This window comes from Polyodon spathula, chromosome 5 (genome assembly GCF_017654505.1).
Source record: "Polyodon spathula isolate WHYD16114869_AA chromosome 5, ASM1765450v1, whole genome shotgun sequence".
NCBI lineage: Eukaryota > Metazoa > Chordata > Actinopteri > Acipenseriformes > Polyodontidae > Polyodon > Polyodon spathula.
Window position 1 is genome coordinate 27,131,976 of NC_054538.1, and position 17,623 is coordinate 27,149,598.

At 36.0% G+C, this 17,623-nt stretch overlaps 1 protein-coding gene across 2 annotated transcripts in view; it reads right to left on the minus strand.

The window, feature by feature from the left end:
- Positions 1-5,365: 5,365 nt before the first annotated feature.
- The window catches only part of LOC121315779 (heterogeneous nuclear ribonucleoprotein L-like), a 46,961-nt gene continuing 34,703 nt past the window's right edge, over positions 5,366-17,623 (minus strand). For both annotated transcript variants that reach the window (XM_041250173.1, XM_041250172.1), the window contains exons 8-13: positions 13,759-13,982; positions 9,880-10,001; positions 8,657-8,858; positions 7,844-7,901; positions 7,664-7,762; positions 5,366-6,234 (exon numbers count right to left, since the gene is read on the minus strand). In XM_041250173.1, the coding sequence (XP_041106107.1) occupies positions 6,179-6,234; positions 7,664-7,762; positions 7,844-7,901; positions 8,657-8,858; positions 9,880-10,001; positions 13,759-13,982 (761 nt within the window). In that variant the 3' untranslated portion in view covers positions 5,366-6,178. The remainder of the gene's footprint in view (positions 6,235-7,663; positions 7,763-7,843; positions 7,902-8,656; positions 8,859-9,879; positions 10,002-13,758; positions 13,983-17,623) is intronic.

The following is a 17,623-nucleotide window of genomic DNA, read 5'->3' on the forward strand; positions in this document are numbered from 1 at the left end:
TAATTGGATGGCAGGGCTTGGAGGTTAGACCTACCTGCTTACCTAAATAAAATGAATGTGCAGCAGGTGGCCAGGTTGAATTGAGCAATTGACAATCAATTAACCCTGAGTCGGTGCTTGTAGGAGGAGGACGACAACGACAATGACGACAACGACAACGACCCTCACGACTGCAGTTAAACTAGGACCAGAGGTAGGGATTCATTTAGGAGATTTATTAATCATACCCAAGTTTATTTTAGTTAATGTATGGAGAAGGTTCCTGAAGCAGGACCTCCCTTTCAGCGGGAGTAGCACTTGCCCGCCTTATATTTCCTAGTTTTTTTTTTGCAGTGTTTTGTTTTGCATTTTTGTCATTCATGTATTGTATTGTAAATATTCTCCTGCACTAGGGCTGCCATTTCTGGCCACCAACCACTGCAACTGCCTGCAATACTTGTAGGTAATAAAACCTGGATGCCTGAGCGGCATTTCAAATACAAACGCTCTGTGTCTCTCACGTTCTCTCAGCGCTTACCCACTTCGTAACAGTACACCAGTGTTACAACCAGCAATAGAATGCGGGCAGATTACAACTTCTAACAGCTCTAGTAAGAAGCCTGTATCAGTGACTTCAATGGCCTATTGCTGTTAAGTTATTCCAAACAGCTGGCATTTCCAAAGGGAAGACTGCAGTGCTGTGCCAGCTCTGTGTGACAGACCACTCAGCAGCAGTTCAGTCACAAGCTTTAACTGCAGTGTGGCTCGCAATCTAAATCACTTGCTGGGGTTATTTGTCAGGCTGCAGTTTCTTACACAAAGATCTGTTTCACTGAAAGTGATTTTCTATTTCCTGGTCAAAATAACTCTTATTGACAGTAAAAGATATCTATATGTTTACATGAATTGTACAGATTTACAAGCAACAAGATTTAGATAAAGAAACCCAGCATTTTCTATGCCTTATTCCCATTGTTCTCCTTTATACAACTGCAAAAAAATCATTACATTTCAGGGTTTAAACTTTTAGTATAACCTTTGAAAGCAATGTAAACAGATATTGATGAATAATTAACTCAGTGTTTTTATTTGTTATTACTTGAACTGATGACTTTCTAGATTAAACCCCCACCCCCTGCCCCCCACTGTATACAGCTAGCTGGTTTGTTTTATCCCATAGGGTTGCAAAATCAAACTTCCAGAATATATGATCATTAAAGAACACTTTTCAGCTTGTTATGCCTGCTCCATAAACACCTTTTACACAAGGCTTATCAGTCCAAAGTCACACCAGTCTGTAATTTCTAATGACCTTGTATCTTATTTAGTTTGTAAATTGATGCGTACCACATGTTTTCTTGTTACTGTACCAGTAGATTTTTTAAGTTGGTGCTAACAACAGTTGACAATTTAATTTTCAAGCGCTCCTTGTTACACACCTGCAAAAGTTTTTCACAACTGGAAATGAAGGCTGGAATGGTTTAAATTGTTTAAACACATTTGTATTTTACTAAACGTTTAACTGGAAATGTGCTCTTTTATGAAGATTTTGCCTGTCGAATTCTACGGCACCTCTCTCATTGTGAAAAGGAGGTAGGTAAGAAACAATGCCCAATGATTTTGCTCTTGTGTTACAAATCGTCTCAGCATGTGCTTCATGGTCTGATTAAAGCGTTCCAACAAACCGTCCATCTGTGGATGATAGATAGACATCCTGATGTGACAGATTTGTTATATTTTATATACCTGCTGTAACGTTAGACAAAAGGTGGTTCAGTCAAGATCTCCTTGGGGATTCCTACTCTAGCCATAATCTGTACTAACTCGGTGGCTATTGCAGTGGCACTAGTGGATCTCAATGGAACTGCCTCATCGCATTGCATAATCTACCACTACTAATATATGCGGATACTCGGAGTCAGAAGGTAACAAAGGGACGACTATGTCCATTGCGATGCATTCAAAAGAAAACTACTGGAAACAGTAGCTATTTTTGTGGATCCTTTTTGTGGCAGCATATACTTTGAGGGCAGGGAAGGGTAAAAAAAAGTATTCAAAAAGAGTATCTCCGAATCCCGGATTAACTTTTGCCCCTACTAGCAACTCGATATATGTCTTTTTATAGGTCCTGGAAATGAGACAGCGACCTATTTAAAGTTTTAATTATTTTACCAGAAAAAATCTATTGAGTCTCACAACTCATTTTAAAGGAGGTCCTGGGGAACCACAGAAGCCTATAAAGCCAAGGTAAAAATACAGATCAATTACAAAGAAAACCGAATTACAAAAAGAAACATGTGTTCTTCCAATATCTGTAACGTTGCTCACAAATTAAAATAGAAGAAGCAGTGGCAATGACACAGAAGCTAATCTGAGCCAATTGAACATGTATAGTGGTGATCCAATCTGGAAATATAAGCTTAAATCAGAAATGCTAAAAGAAACTTAAATTGAACTACAAATGTTTCAACTTTTCAAGACATTGAAAAAGACTTCTTGACAAAACATTTGTCACTGAATTGAAGTTTATTTTGCTATTTCTTCATTAAGCATTATTGAGTGTTTATTAGTTATGGAAGAAACTTAAATCAACATTGTCTGCATTTTTCATTACCTGTTTCTGGTATGACGATATTGAGCAGCAAGCAGATGACAGCCAATGGTCTAGTGATGATGGGGATGGCCCCCTAAACGCCAGCTGTCTTCCTATTGATGACATCATCGCTGTGTTTCCAGGGGAGAGCTCCTGGCTCACAGCCCTTTGGGATCACCTGATTGTTTCTAGGGTTTCAGAGCTAACTTATCCTCAGGTTTCAGCTCCACTGCCATACTTCTGAAGAACTCGTACTACTTTCCTCTAAAGTGGCTATTACTCCAAAAGTAGGCAGCTGGTTTTTCATAGTTAATGAATCAACTTTCTAATTCTGCTTTATAACTGACTCCAATCATTAATTTTTAACAATTATTTGTATTAATTTTCCAATTTTCTCCCGTTTTTTTTTTTTGAATGTTCAATTATTATTCAACCTGCTCACCGCTGCAACCTCCAAACTATCTCGGGAGAGACGAATATAAGCACTTGCGTCCTCTGAAACGAGTGCCATCAGCCGTCCGCATTTTTTCACTCAGCAAGCCTGTCATGCAGCCATATCCAGCACTTGCAGTGTCTGAAGAGCACGCAGTTCTGAATTGCATACAGGCCAGCCCGCAGACGCCCAGCCAGCCACAAGGGTCGCTGGTGTGTGGTGAGCCAATGACTCCCGAGCTGACCTAACCCCTCCCCTGCCCAGGCAGCGCTTTGCCAATTGTGCGAATGAACAATGAAGATCAAGGGTGTCATTTGCAAAACGTATGAATCATGTTAAGGACAACCCATTTAGAAATGTATGGTTGGTGTGATGTTCTTTTCCCAGCCGTGCTCACTCACAAGGTCAGGGTGTGTTTCTTGTATTCTTGGATTCAGAGCTGTCATACCTCAAACTAGGGTGTGCCCCAATTAAACTCCAGACCACATACAATATACAGTTCTGTAGAAGCACATAACCATGTGGCTTTAGGATGAAACTGCATCAGTGCTACCAGTAGAAACAGCATGGAGTCCAGCAACAAAATAAACTGCTAAACTGATACCAAGTTTAATTTCATGGGACGTCAGTACTCCTCTTAATAGGGCCGAAAATCAAGTGTCTCCCAGCAGTTCGAAACTTGCTTTCACCAACAGTGTTAACCCGATACTTATACCGACATTTTTTTCTGCCACAAAATCAAAACACTTTTCTGAAGGTTTCCGACAGTCAGAATGGGTGTAATTAACATAAAAATTGTCGGAAACACTGTTCTGTATTTAAATGGGAAACCTGTATGTAAATGACGTGAATGACAGGTTTTACATCATCAGCAGTTCTGAAAATGGCAGATCCTGATGAACAGGCAAATCCTTCAGCAAGAAGTGCCAGAGTGAGGCATCCTGCGATAAAAATAAACATTTACTCAAAGCAAGAAGAATGATGTGATCAAATGAATAAATGTAATTCCAAAATGCTGTTAATAATAATAATAATAATAATAATAATAATAATAATAATAATAATAATAATAATAACACCTTTTCAGTCATTTCATTAAAATAAAAGTGAATCTGAATATTTCCGATTAATGTGGAATTAATCACTTAACTTACTCAAACTGGCTAGTAGGCCTATTGTTTATGTTTTGGTAAACCTGCAATAATAAACAATAATCTCACAAAAATAATGAAATCAAAAATATTTTGACAATGTGGGTAAAATATCACTTTTATCTTTATTGTATTTTTTTCACGCTACTCCCAGCAGGTAAAAGTCTACAGCAAATTGCTTCAGTAGCTGTGATCGATGCTAGTTTTATTACAGTTCATACAACTAAGTAAGCTTGCTTTATTTTACCATCTAGGACTGATAATCATTAACATGAAACAGACACACTATAATGAGGACATAAAAAACGATACTAACATTAACCATGCTAACCTTAGACTGCGATATTAGGCTATAGCAAATTAAGTAATTAATTAATTAATTAATTTAATTAATTTCTCCTGCTCCATAACATAACATCTTTTGTACTAAATGAGCTACTTTACCCGAAAATCCTACAATCTGTTTTAACTGCGTGTTGCGGATAAACAAGCTATACAATACAGCTACTCATTTTGTTGTTTGTTCTTTATCATAACAGTGATGTTATGTTTCTCTTATGCAGTAAGATAGTTACTGTATTATGAAATTTCATGTTACATTGCTAGGTTCTTAAAAAAAAAAAGAAAAAAAGATAAATAAATATAAAATACAATCAAGCATTAAAAGGTAAATTGTCAACTGTATTATTTTTCTCCAGTTAACAAGTCGACAGGGTGTTATTGACAATTTCACACAGGCTGTATCAAAATTGACATTAATGCAATGGATGCTGACGCCTCTCCACCTTCCTGAAAGTAAGCTTACAGCATTGAACCTGTTTAGGGCAATCTGAAACAGGTGGAACTCTTTTAGATGGAAAAGACTCATCAACCCTTTTGATTTTTGCACGGGGGTATGCTAATTAGGTACCTGCTTCATTTGTCTAACATTCCCTGAACTGTTCAGATGCTTTCTGGCCATTTCTGATGTTGGGACAGATCACAGTCGGAAAGCTACAATTCCAAAAAATCCCTCTCTGGCTGTCAGAAACGCTTTGATTTCCAGGGGCTAATGAGTCATTTGATCCTGCAAAAGCACAGTTCATTTGATCTCTCAAACGACTTCATCTTGATGTTTCTGAAGCACAACTTCTGCGTGCTTCAAGTTATACATTAAAAAGCCACACATTTGGGACACAGATAAAAAATAAATAAATAAAATACCCTAAATTGCCTGGCAAATGTTTTTAATCATGCTCACAGTGAGAACTCCATACATGGTAACATTGAAACAGTGCAGCCAAAACACTGAGAACTACGTCAACCGGGAACATGTATGTGTAAACAAAACAGTGTACAAATATAGTGTCTAAATCAGATCAAAACTAGTTTTCTTTCTTTTTTTAGACACCAAGTTTTAAATTAGACCCGCCCCCCCAACATTACACACACCTGTATATTACAAAGCAGCCTAATTGTAACACTTATAAAGGTGTTGTTATTTTAAGTGCAAGCTTACATATGGGATTTAGGCAACCATTCTGTTAAATTAAGATTTTAATGTTATAATACAGTGCTGACTATAATCAATGACATCGATTCAAACTGACATCCGGGAATCATTTCTATGTGGTCTTCTATGAAATGATAACAACTGAACCATACAACAGCAACAGTTCTTTTTAAAAAATGGCTGAACAGACTTAACCTGCATGGTCACTTCATTAAAACTGGTGGCCATTCTCAATCAACATTCCTAATGTCTTTTGTGCAGCAGATTACACCAACAAGAGTTTATTTATTTATTTATTTATTTATTTATTTGTTTGTTTTCTATTTTTTTAAAGAGAATATGATCAGTTCAGTGTTTTGTACTTCTTACAGATTTTCTTTATCATCCTCCTTCCTGGTTAAGATACACTTTCCATGTGAATGAAGGTGAGAAAGGGCAACTTTATCTCATCTCTTCCCATTCAACGTCAGGGTGGCTGCTGGCTCTCCAGCAATAGTTCCACAAGCATCTCCTGCTGTGGGCACCTTGTCTTATAGATGAGAAGATGTAGAGAAACAGAGTTTCAACGTGTATGGATTGGAGCCATCTGCAAAGTCAAAAGCAATTGCACATGTTTAAATCTCAAAGTGTAAAAAGATTTAATTTGCAAAAATGTTCAGAAAAAAACAACCATTATGCACATAACACACAGTGTACTCACCCAGGCAACAAGTTCATGCCCTCCATTTTAGGGCTATCACACTTGTGCATTGCCGATGCTCTGACAGAAAGGCAATGTACAGTACTTGAATGTATCCCAGAAAAGTAACTTAATTCAGGTTTAAATTTCTGCATGAATTTGCACCTTTAACAAAATAGAAACCTCCCTCTGAAGGCACAGGGCTTACCTAATGCAATTCCTCTTCTCTCTAAATTAATTTCATGTCACTTTTCAAATCAATTCACATGTGCTGGTTCTGCTCTGTGTCGTTGATTAGGTTTGTGGTAACTAACTCAGCATTTCACATTTTAAAACTCAATTATAATCGTTTCTGTAACAGTACGATTTATTGCTAGTAGTTGTTATTATATATTTTTTCAACAATGTGCATTTTATTTTTCAATTTTATATCTTGCCCCATGGGGCTTCATGTTATACTAAACTTTTGTGGTCTCATAGCAAAATCTTTTGAAAAATAAGTATTCACTTCAACAATGCAAAGCAGACCAGTGTTTCCTGAGGTAAGGCAACAGGGGTTAAATAAGAACTGTGCAGACAAAAAGATTAAGCCAAATGGTAAATAAAGATTTTACACCTGCAAGCCTCTCTGCTTTTGAGGTGTTGGCGCGTCTTGGAAGGTATTTGTTTTGGCTCTAAAAAAAGCAAGCTTGTGAAAATGCCTTCTGACAAGATATGCAACTCTAAACTGATGCTGTAGGGTGAAAAGCCGAGAGATGGTAGTCAGACTGTCTGGTCCTTTTTTGTTCCACAGAAGAGATAATAAACTTGGTTACAAATTATAACTCATTACGGATTTGTTTATACACAGACACATGGCTGTGGAGTATCTAAAAAACAAGCCTATGAGCTGCATTCCAGCCATTTACCTTGACCTTATAATGCAGGACATTAACATTCTTATGCCAGAGGTTTACAATCTGTTTTCAGAGGGGTAGCATGAATTTACAGTTTAACAATATTTTATAAGTTGTTAGGTTTTACTATTTAAAAATTAAATTGGTTAAACTGAAATTGTGTTTAATGTATATGTCTATGTATGTGTGTGTGTGTGTATATATATATATATATATATATATATATATATATATATATATATATATATATATATATATATAATTGACATATATATATAATTAAGTTTGAATAAATATGCAGTTCAATTAAGGCACAAAGACGTGTTTTTTAATTAACTAAACAGATCCCAAAACCACATGTAGGGTAAAACTTTCATAGAACCATTGTGGGACACAGGCAACAGCATAATATATGGCTTCATGTAGGGTAAACCACTTACTTGGTATCCTGATCTGGTAATGATTCAGTACCGTGAGGACCTCCACAGCATGCGTCTTGGTTTCAAATTCTAACAACCCTGATATCGTTTTGGAAGAAGCTAAAGGAAATTAAACAAGATTTACCATCAGAGTACTAATAATAATAACAATAATAATAATAATATAAAAACTGTACTTACGTTTTGCATCAAACACCTTGTACTTTATAAACCCAGGTACATCATGTGTTGCACACAACTGGGAACAAAACAAAAACAGCTGGTTAAACATTTCTAAAGAAATCTGTACACTGGGTGAAAGGTTCCCCACAGTTATGTTATGTGGAAAACTTGCATGAGTCAGAAAACGAGAGGAGTAGATGCTAGACCATTTTATCACCACTAGATGGTGCTCACTAACACACAGTTTTCTTTGTTTTGTTATTTTTAAAAAACATTTTTTACAGAACGTGCCTCATTCTACTTTCAATTGTGTTATCAATTGAATAAGCAATTGTTTCAAAATTCTAAATCTTAAAATTAGCCTTAACTCACTGCTAGAAAGGCTATAATGATGCTTTAGAAAGACAAGAAACCACCACCACCACTTATAATGTGGAAAAACACTAGATATCATTCTATTAGAAAAGGCACACTATAATTTGCAGGGAATTAAAAGAAAACATACAATACTTTGGTCAGATGCAATTAAACAGATACTGATATGCTATATTGGTATTATTTTAATTTGAAATTGTATTGTAAGGAGTTCAGAGTTTTCAATGTAGAGGATTCAACTTTATTGTAGGGATTTACGGTATCTACTGGTTATGTATTAAAAAATTAATACAATTATATTCCAAAAAAAAATATCTAAATCTCTTTGGAGCTCTCAAGGCTACACTGTCCTCTTATGTTGCATAAGTTTTGCCTAACTCTGAATGTCGGGTTAACGTCATTAGCACTAATGTGACATGGAGGCTCACCCCAAAAAACGTACACACGAAGCCTCACCTGCTGCAGCTCCTCCTCTGTGACACATGGGGGCACGTTGTAGAAGTGCAGGACGCAGGAGGGGGGCTGGATGATGTTCTTGGAAGCTTGACCGGCGCTGGTAAATCGATTGTTCCTGGTCATGGCAAAGTCCTTGTAACTGCTTGTGCCGTCCTCCAGCTCAAACACCTGGCTTGGTATAACTGCATGCTGCTTTGACACACTTTGAAAAACAATCAGAAATAAACTTAGAATCAGAGGGATTATGAAGCATACCAGCAAAGAAAACTTGAACATACTGTCTCCTAGTACAACAATGCGGGGGGGTAAACACATCTTATCTGCTAGATGATGTAAAAAAAAATTAATAAAAAAAAGTCACTTCAATTGCTGAATTGTTTTTTTTTTTTATCCCTTGCTATAGCCAATAAAAAAAACTGAACAAGTAACTCTGAAAACTAACATCTCTATGCAAAAAAAAACATATTTAATCAAAAATCTAAAACACAAAGGACTACACATTAATTAATATACTAATCACGATAAACAAAGTGTTCCGTATAAATAGGATTCCAAACCCAAACCTGTTATTTATTAAATTATTTAATGGAATAAACCACAATGGCATATTGGAAGGGTAACTACTCCTTACATGCCACTCTCCCATCAGTGATATGTGTTTGCATGGTGACTACAGACACAGTAGGACACAGAAAGGTGATTGTAGGTGTTATTTTGTCTATGCATCTGAACTTTTAAAATTAGTATATCCCATTAACCATTACTGAAGAGCTCTTTGTGTTGCTTTTAAGATGAGCACAACAGTCTGCAAAAAAAAAAACCCTGCAATCTGCAGCATGCTCTGTGCATGTTAAAACCCTACAATCTGCAGCATGCTCTGTGCATATTAAAACCTGCAATCTGCAGCATGCTCTGTGCATATTAAAACCCTACAATCTGCAGCATGCTCTGTGCATATTAAAACCCTGCAAACTGCAGCATGCTCTGTGCATATAAAAACCCTGCAATCTGCAGCATGCTCTGTGCATATAAAAACCCTGCAATCTGCAGCATGCTCTGTGCATATTAAAACCCTGCAAACTGCAGCATGCTCTGTGCATATTAAAACCCTGCAATCTGCAGCATGCTCTGTGCATATTAAAACCCTGCAATCTGCAGCATGCTCTGTGCATATTAAAACCCTGCAATCTGCAGCATGCTCTGTGCATATTGCAAAATCTTACCAGACATTGAGTCTCTTTCCAAACACCTTGATGCTATTGAGATGCGTGATGGCTCGGTCCACGGCATACTCGTCGCCCATTTCCACCAGTGCTGTACCGGGCACACTTTTCATAAACTTGACCTGGAATGAGAGAAATTACTGTTGAAGCGATCCACTTAAGAAACATGTTGGGCTAGATTCTCAAAAAAAATCATAATTATTTATTTTAGTTTTTTTTTAAATCGTCTAATCACAGTTAATAGTAAATCAGCACATCACCATTTCCGCTTAAACTTTCATTCTGTGTCCCGTAAACAAATATAAATCAGAAAAAAAATGAGGGAGCACGAAGAATCATTTAAAAAATCAAGTTCAAATCCACGATATCAAATCCGAGACCCATAGAGACTTCGGAAACATATATCAAGACAATTCAAAACACAGTTGCATATATTTTTTAAATGGTAATTCCTTTTTTGGATGTTTCGGGTGTTGACTATTAGCTAATAGTAACGTATTTCAATCTGTAGGTTTTCTATAAGGAACAATTTTTAAGAATGGAGAAACTTTTATAAAGCGAGAGATCTAAATAATGTACTTGCTCTCCAATAATCAACATTCGAAACATCTAAAAACGAATCTTCCTGTTGGACAGTTCCTCCGGATTAAGAGGATTTGTACTTCAAACGCTGATTAACATGCTGGCATTTTGGCAGAACGTTTTATGGCAAGGGGTTATACACGACAGATAGTCCAGCCAGCATGGGATAGGGCAGATTCTACAAACAGGGATGACTTATTACAACAAAAATGTAAGAACAAATCAGAATCTCCCTTAATCTATTCAACTAAATTTTCAGTTGGAGCTATGGAAATTAAAAACATAATATAGTTTCAAATGATACTCAAATCTATAAGGTTTAAAAAACAAAACAAAACAAAAAAACATTGTCAATTTTAAGCGAGGGCAAAACATTAAGGATAAAGTAGTACATACTATGCATACTGTAGAAAAGGAATTAGAGTTGTCTTTTACATTGCATCCTCCCCCAGCTGGTAACTACAGATATGGGAGGTGTGCTCAATGTAATAATACACAGAAAATAGATTATTTTCGTCACCCATACACAGGAAAGAAATGCCCCATTCATCAATTTATCAATTGTAGTACCACCCATGTAATCTATATTCTGAAATGTCTGTGCCGTTTAATTTATGTTGGAAAAACAACTCAGCAACTCCGCAAGAGAATTTCAGAACTTAAGAGTTCTATCAGAAGGAAAGATCCAAATTATCCTGTAGCTTTACATTTTGCAGAATCTGCCCATCCCTTCTCCTCATTACAATTTATGGGAATAGAGAAGGTAACTATATACACAAGGGGAGGTAATCTGGATAAATAATTACTAAAAAGAGAGATATATTGGATTTACACTTTGGAGACTTTGAAACCAAACGTCTTAAATGATGAATTAGATTTTAAACCTTTTTTATATATATATATATAGTTATTTGAAGTATGATGACATTTTTTCGATCCTTCTTATAATACTGTTGTTTTGAATTTTCACTTAAAATGTATGCAATCAAATGGATAATTGTTTAATTGTGCAGATCTATTGATTAATTAGAAAATTAAATGTCTTGACTTCTGTGAATGAAATGTTTTTTAATTGAATTTTGTATTTTCTTTTTTGTATTGACTTGAGCATTTTTGCATTTAGGACACGTAAAAGGAAAAATAATGTATAAAAGAGAAAAACTGAAGATGTGAGCCAATTTATTTATATTTAATATTCAATTGAGGAGTGTCCCAATTACCATTTAAAAAATTGTATAAAATGCAACTGTGTTTTGAATCACCTTAATTGCCTTGATAAAGGCTAAACGCCAGAACATTGATATAATTTTCCGAGGTCTCTATGGGTCTCGGATTTGACATCATGGATTATAAATAATATAGAACCTGATTTTATAAATGATTTTTCGTGTTCCCTTATTTTTTTTTCTGATTTAATCACCTAATCAAATTATCAAACCAGAAATAAACAACTTAAACATTTATAGTATAGGTTTGTTAACAGTCTCAGTTATTGTTTTATACGGGTAACTTGTGTTTTCTTTGTAAGAAGGAAATGCACTAATGAAGATTTGGAGTTAGTTGTATGACAATGAGAAATATCTTCCTGCTACAGATGTAAAACATTGTTTTTCTTTTAAAATATAAACAGTATATATAAAATGAAACATTTGGATGTTTAAAAAATATTTATTTCAGCATGTTTAAGAAGGGTTTTGTCTGAAACACCCCGAAATAAATAAATTGTACACTGCAGTTATACAGTACCTCCTTTTAAACCTATATACTTGGTTTAAAGCGCAACTGGACGTTCCAACACAACAACGACCCAAAGCACACATCAAAATCTACTTCAGAATTGCTAAAGAAGAACAGAGTCAAGGTTCTGGTATGGCCAAGTCAAAGTCTTGATCTAAATCCGATTGAGAATCTTTGGTATGAGCTGAAGAAGTCTGTGCACAAGAGATTTTGACGATTTTGCGTTGAAGAATGGTAAAAAATCACTAAAGAACCATGCCAAAAACCCATTGACAAATATCCTAATCGTTTAAAAGAGGTTATTATTGCTAAAGGTGCCTCAACTAGCTATTAATTAAATTTTCCTTTTCAGGGTATCAGTACTTTTGAATTAGCATTTTTTGGGTTTTGCGAAACAAATTTCTGAAATAATTAATTGTAGACATCTATTTCTTGTAACTTTTTCCCACAAAAGCAAAGATTTTTCCTATAATTTTGTTTGAGAAATTTCTAGAAATGATAAATTAAATTATGGTATGTAAACTTTTGACTACAACTGTACATATTAAACTTAATTGCCTCAATATGGGCAATATACAACATATGTTCCTGTGGCAATGTTGCCCCGCTGTGTGTATTTCTGTGTTGTACGTTGCGTGTGGTGTGTTAATGTTGGTGTATAGTCATTGGTACACGGGATATAATATGGGTTACGAGCACGAGTGTTTAAAATGTATATTTGTATTTAGGCACGAGGATTGCACAGCACTTCACTTGCAGGTAAAATGTAATAATATGCGAGCACGGGGAATTGCACTTTATTAATTCACATGCAGTTGTACCGAGACTCCAACTGAATGATTGATTAGCAATCGAGTCTCAGTACAGCTGCATAAAAGCAGCATGTTTTCACTCACTCGGGGTTGTGTGTTTGGTGAGTGGAGAACGGGATTGGAGACGGAGGTAACAGTTAGAATAATAGTTACAATAATACCAGCTCACCGTGTGTCTGTGTAGTCCTTTTTGTTTGTCTCTTTGTTTTGGCTACGTGTGCCGTGTCCTGTGTTTTGTTTGGCTTTCAACCTTTTATTTTCTGTTTGTTCATTTATTAAATGCTGAGCACAACCAAGCGCTCAGCTTCACCAAACACCACGTCTCTCTGTTTATTCCTTGTTGGCTCCTGGTTCTGGTCTGACGTCACCCACTACAGCTGTCTTTGTGACAGTTCCTTACCGGTTGATGTTAAATGTTAAATTAAATTTGTTTCCAATATACTTTCAAATAATTCCTTTTTATCTTGTTAAACCATTCCTTTTTTAACTTAATTTCAAACAACTTTTCCTGTTATGCGGCTTCCTACTACAGTTTCTTTGTTCTACCTGACAAAAACAAAACAAAACAAACAAACAATGACAGAAAACAGAAAACGTTAGGTTATTATAATAATCCTGGTTCCCTGAAATAGAAATGTAACATTATCCTTTAATACCATTCAGGGTAGATGGTATTAGAGGATAAATACCCACGAGGTAATGGTTGCATTTTGTACTTGATGTGGAACTAAACAGTGTGCCCACTCACCTTCTCAATGTTCCCATACAAACAAATAAGGTTGAAGATCCTGGTGCAGTTCATTCTCTTGGCATGCAGACCGCTCACCATGGCAACAGAGCTGGAGGAGGATGCTCCGTGGCCCATGTAGGAGGAGGTTTGGGGGAGTGGGTAAGTAACCACCTCCGGGATATCATGAGAGCCCATTTTATATCGATTATTACTCGACAAGGGCAGTAGGGGGCAGTGAGAACCTGAAGAACAAAAAAAAAGGAACACTCTGTTAAATCTCTGTTTCTCAATCTGTTAAATCTCTGTTTTTCAATCTGTTAAATCTGTTTCCCAATCTGTGAAAACCCTGTTTTTCAATCTGTGGATCTCTGTTTCTCAATCTGTTAAATCTGTTTCCCAATCTCTGAAAACCCTGTTTTTCAATCTGTTGGATCTCTGTTTCTCAATCTGTTAAATCTGCTTCTCAATCTGTTAAATCTGTTTCTCAATCTGTTAAATCTGTTTCTCAATATGTTGAATCTTTCTCAATCTGTTAAATCTGTTTCTCAATACACTGAATCTGTTTCTAAATCTGTTGAATCTGTTTCTCAATCTGTTGAATCTGTTTCTCAATCTGTGAAAACCCTGTTTTTCAATATATTGAATCTCTCTTTCTCAATCTGTTAAATCTGTTTCTCAATATACTGAATCTGTTTCTCAATCTGTTAAATCTGTTTCTCAATCTGTTGAATGTTTCTCAATCTGGTGAATCTCTCTTAATCTATTGAATCTGTTTCTCAATCCGTTGAATCTCTCTCAATCTGTTAAATCTCCATTTCTCAATCTGTTAAATCTGTTTCTCAATCTGTTGAATCTTTTTCAGTCTGCTGAATCTCTCTTAATCTATTGAATCTGTTTCTCAATCCGTTGAATCTCTCTCAATCTGTTGAATCTCTGTTTCTCAATCTGTTACATGTTTCTCAATCTGTTAAATGTTTCTCAATCTCTTAAATGTGTTTCTCAATCTGTTGAATCTCTTTCTCAGTCTGCTGAATCTCTCTTAATCTGTTGAATCGGTTTCTCGATCTGTTGAATCTCTCTCAATCTGTTGAATCTTCCTCAATCTGTTGAATCTCTGTTTCTCAATCTGTTAAATCTGTTAAATCTGTTTCTCGATCTGTTAAATGTTTCTCAATCTGTTAAATCTGTTTCTCAATCTGTTTAATCTCTTTCTCAATCTGTTTAATCTCTTTCTCAATCTGTTAAATCTTTGTTTCTCAATCTAAATCTAAATCTAACCAAACTATCCCTCTTTATTTGCATCTTGGCGTAAGCAGCCATATCTGCTATTATTATCCTGTGCAGGGGATACACTGGTCTGTATGTATGTCACTGAGGCAGGGCAGAAGCCCTGCTGCTATAAATGGTGTGTGTGTGGGAATATAAGGTTGGCAGGGATGGGGTTAAGTCTGTCCCTGCTAGCAATCACAGGTGTGTCCATTACCCAGTTAGGTAACTGGTGCTATTTGGGGAGTGTCCACATGTAAAAAATGAGCCAGAAATTCTTGGTTGGGGAAAGGAGTTTGTGCTGTGATGGTATCTGTAGCAGCCTGCAAGTCACTTATTCTTTTGTTTGAACATTTTACTTTGGATCTCGTGCCAGTTTATTTTGTTCCTATTTGACTAAAGTAAAGTGTGACTGTGACGCTACCCTGTCAGTCACACTTTACATTTTTGTATATATCTAAAAGATGGAGTTCTGTCTGTCACACTTATATTGTACTTACATGTATCTTGAGAACACAAGAAGTTCTACATTCAGGAAATCAGTCATTTTAATATACCGTAACAGGATACAAACACCTCATCTGCTTATCTCATGACATCTGATTTTACATAATCCACCTATAATTTGTATTAAACTATTCACTGGCATTTCTTATTTGATCCTATTCTTTATATATTGTTGATCATACTACTGATAGGCTCTAATTTTGAATGTACAGCCATGGGAGGAAGGTGTACATTACAGGGTTCTTACGCTATTTTTCTGGGTGAAATCAAGGACTTTCAAGAATTTTTCATGGCCACACACATTATAATTTCCAAGACCAAAAAAGAATGTCACGCTACAATGCATATGTTTTTTCCCAATCAAAACTCCAACTGCAGTTACCTCAGCTGTATCGCAATAACTAAAACTATAATGGTGGTGACAAAAAATATATCATATGTCATAAAATGTCATATCACCCAAGAAACAACATTAACACTTGGACACACAAAGTCATCACAAAATTAAAAGGTCCGACTTAGTATATTCCATTAATAAAATATTAACTGACAATCTTATGTGGCTGTTTACTTGGTATTTTTAAATTTATTTTATTTAGTGTGTCAAGTTATAATTTTCAATTTTCTCCCAATTTGGAATGCCCAATCGCTTTTCTCCTCATCGCAGCAATTCCTCACATGGCTCGGGAGACCGGAAGATTCAATGGGTGTCCATTGATCCCACGACAAAGCCAGCTTCCTTTTTCACGCAGGAACTAGAGAGCGGAAGTCAGTGAGCTACAGACCTCTGGAGGACAAAGGCCACCCCTGAGCACACTGGGCGACAGGCCAGCAGGGTTTGCTGCAGAGCGATAAAGAGAAACAGCGCGTGCCGGTTTTACCTCCCTAACCCACAGGAGCACCTGGGCCAATACGACTCTTTTTGGAGTTCCCAGCGAAGACCGGCCTACTTCACACAGCCAGGATGCGAACCTGCGCTGTATGACTCACAATATGATTCTACATGCAGGTTTTCAACTTCAAGCTCCTTATTCACCTAAAACCCTGACTCAACACTTGCCTGGCCATGTGAAAGAAGCAGCACATTTTGAATAACTTTCCAAATCTGTAAAAGACGGATTACACTATGTAACATAATTTTCGTTCCTGGGTAGTAAGTGTTATTTCCTAATTGCTTATGCCTCAAAAGTATAGAAAATGGCTATTATTCCCCACAAACTTTGCTTTTGTGACCAGGACAGTGGTATTTCAAAATATCACTATTTCCAATGGGAAAATGGGCAAATGTGTGTCTTTTCGTTCACATAAAGTCAGAAAAAAACAACATATGAATCCAAATTAACATGTATTTATACTAAAGTAATACAAAAATGACTACAAAAGATTTAGAAGTGAGTAGTTTTTCAAGATTTACGATTATACTGTAAATACAGTATAATCGTAAATCTCGATAAACTACTCCTAAATCTTTTGTAGTCATTTTTGTATTGCTTTAGTATAAATACATGTTCATTTGGATTCATATGTTGTTTTTTTCTGACTATGTGAACGAAAAGACACACATTTGCCAAAAAATTGTTACAGTGTTATTGGCCATGTTTTTATACAGAAGGACATCAACTCTGTCATTCATTTCATAGTCTTTGAATCTTGCAGGAGTCATTGTCACTTCCATAAACTCTCCAAACTGGTGAAGTATACTGTCACACTTACTCTTTTGGCATCCACTAAAATCTTCAAAATTTTCTTCACATTTTTTGCAGCACTTATCTCTACCACAGGACATAAGCCTTAGATCTATGGCAGACATGATTCTCACAAGAGCATATTTGATTGGCAATTTCTCCATTAATTTATTCACAATCTTAGCCAGCGTAGTTCCGCAATGCATTTTAAATTAGAGCACTTTAAGTTCACTGACTTTTTTGGCTGTTAACACTTTTTAAAATACCTTTTAAAACACTGTCTCCCACAAGGCCCACTTCCACCTTTCTGAAGTCACAGAAATGTTTATTTTTCACTGGATCCACTTTCATAGGCTTAACAGCCGTTGTGGCTTCTTTAGAAACATCACATCAAACAAATCTTTGATTCAGTCTTCTAGTAACAT